The sequence below is a fragment of the Hippichthys cyanospilos genome, chromosome 1 (assembly GCF_059441005.1).
Source record: "Hippichthys cyanospilos isolate Australia breed blue-spotted pipefish chromosome 1, RoL_Hcya_1.0, whole genome shotgun sequence".
NCBI classification, from domain to species: Eukaryota; Metazoa; Chordata; class Actinopteri; order Syngnathiformes; family Syngnathidae; genus Hippichthys; species Hippichthys cyanospilos.
In genome coordinates this window covers 24987869-24992475 of record NC_142369.1, presented here as the reverse complement: position 1 = coordinate 24992475, position 4607 = coordinate 24987869, and the positions used below count along the sequence as shown (strand labels likewise).

The following is a 4607-nucleotide window of genomic DNA, read 5'->3' as shown; positions in this document are numbered from 1 at the left end:
GATCAGTTTATATTTGATATTCATTCTAAACAGCACTGTAAAAAGTTTTCATACAAGAAATGTATGCTTTAAATGAAAACTGACCTTTTCATTTATTATACTGGAAGTGCTTTTTTTTGGGAGAGGACAGTAAATTGTATGGACTATTGTCTGTGAGCTCAGGAGTGTGACTGTCTCCAAGAATAACACACACACAAACACTTGGAGCTGCAAAGCCTTTTGGAGCTCTAAAGCGAGAGTAACGCTGCATACACAAAAATATTAAAATGCCTTAGTAAGTCAAGTGTTTATTGTCCTATGCACAGTGGCGAAAGACATGTCAATATACCTACAATAGTGTGCAAGTGTGCATGGTAGATTCAAATAATGAGCATGTATGAATGGTTGGTTAGGTACTACTGAGCCTTCTTCACCATCTGTGCGGTGTCAAGTATCCAGGTCAGGGCCTATCTGATGTGGATGCCCAGATATTTAAAGATGCTCACCCTGTCCACTTCCAGAACAGTCCTCTCCTTCCACATCATCTCTTTGGTCTTGTCTGTCTTGAGGGTGAGGTTGTCCTAGCACCGCGCCACCAGTTTGGCCTCTCCATCCTGTAAGTTGCTTCATCACTGCCAGTGATGCGTCCTGTCATGGCACTGTCATCCATTAACTTCAGGATGACGTTGTCCTTGTGGGAGGCCACGCAGTCGTGGTTGAACAGTATAGAGGGTGGGACTGAGGACGCCCATCCACCAAGAAGAGCTTCCCCAACTGCCAACCGACCAGTGGCACTCACTCCAGTCATAAAGTGTTTCGGAGAGTCGTGTTGACCCACAATCAGAGCAGTGTACTGGACTCACTGGACCCCATGCAGCATGCTACCGACGCAACCGGTCCACCGCGGATGCTATTGCTGCCTCCCTGCACATCTCCCTTACACAGCTGCAGAATAAAGACTCCTACATCAGGATCTATTGACTACAGCTTTGCGTTCAATACAGTAAACATACAATACAATAAACTCACGGAAGTAACTCAAAGGATGCACCTGCAGGCACCCAAAAGTTCAAACAAACAAAAAATACGTCTGTTTTGTCATAATTTTTTACTGCATGTGAATTATGCAATCAACTCTCCAATTAATGTAAAGACCATGTCACCTAATATACATATTTGCCCCGCTAAAGTTGCCAGTTAAATACTAAAAGAACCAGTCAAAGTTTGGAAAAACCTTCATATTCAAATGCTCCTAAACGCATTAAGAATTCAAGAAATTCAAGTTATTAACTCTTTCTTGAAAATGCACCGCTGCGAAATCAAAGTCATTCCAGGTCACATACAGATGACCGAGAAAACACGAAGATGTGTAAAGCAGTCTTCTTGGAGGGAAAAAAAATGCCTATTTAGAGAAACCAAAAACACGTTTTGGGTTGAATAAAAATCCTCATTTTAGAAAGCGATTCCCGATCCCTTGAGTGATGCTGTGTTAGTGTTACGGAAGTTGACAGCGCACTGGTAAATAAGTGACGTCACCATTAGGTACTCTGCTCACGTGGTTCTAGTCGCCTAATCAGATTTCAGCCGTAAACCAGTTAAGTGTCGTAAAAAAATACAACTTGTGCGCCTTTTGACACCCAACTATGTGGACTGGTTGTAAAAATTATGCGAACTCGAAGAACGTTCTTTCGCCAAAAAGACGTGATGCGTGCAGTTTGTTTGATTTTAAGGTATGACGTTTTCAACTGAATGTAGTAATTGCAGTTGACATATTTTTAAAATATTTATTTTTTACAGCCTGCATTTCACAAACGTTATAACAACATGTCGTAGCAGTTGCTCTCTTAGAATGTCGCGATGCATTTGTTTACAAGCCTTGTGAAACATATGGTCACGCCAGTGACGTGTGTCTTCCATGTTTGCTTCGTTTCAGGTGTAATTGTTCCTGATGATGGCATCTTGGCAGCCAATTGCCAATTTAAGAAATTACGTGTCCCAAAAGCCACCGGCGGTGACTTTTTTCCTGTGTCTCCTGACATTGGCGATTTCGTTTATCTGCCTAGGCTCTTATATCAATACTCACAATTTGCCTAATCCGGACACAGCAAATGTAAGGATACTTTTATTTGTTTTGCTTTCGAAGGAAACATTTAATGCAATGTGCAGATTGGAATCAGCATGACTCCGTGGCAAGCAATTGTATTGTTCAAAATGTAATACTGTTACAAAACAAGAGGTAGGACAAACACATAATGAGAGATGCATTTCAATTAAAAAAAATGCACCTAAGCAGACAATTAAAAAGAAACCTGTAGCATTTACCTAATTCTTCCAGCCAATATCTCATACACACCCGGACAGGCAAGTTATCGTCTGCTACATGTGAGCGGCGACCCACAGACATCTTTTTGTCTCACACCAAGCTGATAATATATCATGGAAAGGGAAAGATACAAAGTCTACTTTCTTATCCTCATGCCAAACAAAGATCTTGAGGTTATAGTTGACAGAATAGTGCAAAACAATTTTTTTCAACAAAATATATATTTTGGTCAGTGCTTGTGGTAAGTATAATTATTTTTAAAACTTTTTTTTTTTTAAGTGTTTGAAAACTTGTTTAAAAAGGTGCTTTCTAGCACTTGCTGATGTAGTGGTCGATGATGGATGAACTTATATATTTAGGCTTCCATGGTTATAATGATGCCGAATGCTGTTTTGTCTCTTAGGACTGGAACCATATCCTCTCTGCGTTAGCACACTTCAGTCTGTGTGTTAAAACTAACAGGAGTTCAGATGAGCCTGTGTCCCTAGGCCCATCTTTACTTCCAGAGCAAAAAACAAATAAAAACACTTCACTTGACGTGACACCGCATGTCACCAGTTTACACCTCAAGGTTCCTCTAACCGTCATAACCAACCATGGCCTATCAAAAGATGTGTCCCTTTTCACAACTTTGACAGCCAGTCAGCTGCATCTTGGGGGTTGGTTTTCCATTTTCGCATTATAATTTGCCGTAAACAAGAATATCCTGTATTGTTAAAGTGGTGTGATTGTTTTTCTCTTCAGGCAGTGAGATTGTACATGTTGACATCCATTCTGAAAATGAAACCTACACCTGCCTTACTTTAAGAGCGCCATTCGCTCTCTTCCCGATGAGCCTGTGAGTTCGGATAGATGCAAGTGTGTTTTTAACCTACAAGTATGAAGATGCCACAAATTATTGTTGACATTATGACTTATGTATTGTTTAGCCTTCCCCCAGAGTGTCCTGCCACAGGCAGCCACCATTCACGTGTCCATGTAGAGGCACTTGACAAGCCGCCACCAGCGTCACAAGCCTGCTACGGTCTTCTCTCCAGGAATGACCCTACTCTGACGATCATGTTAACGAAGGTATCACAGGGATAAAATACCAAATACTAAATAACACATTAACTTGCAATTTGTTTTCTTTATCTCTAGGAGGAGCTGGGAATAGCAGTGCGACATCTAATCGAAGTCAGTTTGTGTTTGATAGGAGTTTGTCTAATACTTTGTTTAGCTGCTACCCTGTCACCTTCAAAGATGCGCAACAACCACAGGAAGGACCTGGACCTTCAAAATGTAAAAGCTCTTTGTTTCTATTATAGTACAGTTGTGAAGTATGCTTCACTTTGTTTTGATCATTAAAACACCCTTGGTGTTTGTTGCAGGAACCCTTGATTGACCCATGAACATCTATGTCAACTGAATGTTCAAGGATTCAAGTCAAGTGAGGATGACTATTACTTGTTTCTATGTTCTTGTGTTTAAATATTCAATAAATATTAGACTGCCATGGTGAGATATATTTTTGCTTCAAATGTAATTTGCACCCAAGAGTACATTTACTTCTGTTCAACTGTTACAAAAAGGTAGCGTTAAAAAAAGTGAAGTGAATATTCAATTTCAATATTTAATGTCAATTCATTTTTGATATGCATGTTTCAAATTAACCAAAACACATGCTTAAGATAGCTGAAATGAAAATAAAAAAGCCAATGTTAAACACAGAACGGCTTGCTGAAATGTATTCAAAATAATCTCTTTATATGTAAAGAACGCCTGCCAAGGTTGGCCTCCCTACATTTTTAACGCACCATATCTGGCCCACTTTGCAAAAAGTTTGGACACCCCTGGTTTATAGTTTGTTTTAGATTTTGTTTTTAGGCTTTTTGGTAACATTACTAAAATAGTGTGGAAAAACATTTTTTTTTTTAATCTTCAAATACACAAGATTTAACAGAACAGCTAAGTGGTTTGCAAAAAGGTGTGTTGGGACAAGTGAAAGTGAAGATTCTTTTTCACATTCAGCAGTGAATGCCTTCAAGATGAAAACCAGCCCCAGAGTAGAAGTAATGAAAACGAAAAAGGAGGCAAAAAAAACATGAATTACAATATGTCAGTGTTGGCCTCATCTGTCCCATATGGAAGTCCATTCCCGCCAGTGGAAAAAAAAAAAAGCCGCCAGAAAAAAAAAAAAGTCGAAATAGAGATTAAAAAGTTGAAATAATGAGATAAAAAGTAGAATTAATGAGAAAAAAAGTCAAAATAATGAGATAAAAAGTCAAAATAATGAGATACTTCTACACAACAGTCAAAGTAGCAG

At 39.1% G+C, this 4607-nt stretch overlaps 1 protein-coding gene across 1 annotated transcript; it reads left to right on the top strand.

The window, feature by feature from the left end:
- Nucleotides 1–1571: 1571 nt before the first annotated feature.
- LOC148429812 (transmembrane protein 248) lies at nt 1572–3803 on the top strand. The gene is made up of 7 exons (XM_088421242.1): nt 1572–1709; nt 1913–2089; nt 2706–2961; nt 3047–3140; nt 3232–3373; nt 3443–3583; nt 3673–3803. Exons 2-7 carry the CDS (start codon nt 1928–1930, stop codon nt 3691–3693), a joined length of 816 nt encoding a protein of 271 aa, XP_088277368.1. The 5' UTR covers nt 1572–1709; nt 1913–1927; the 3' UTR covers nt 3694–3803.
- Nucleotides 3804–4607: the final 804 nt, after the last annotated feature.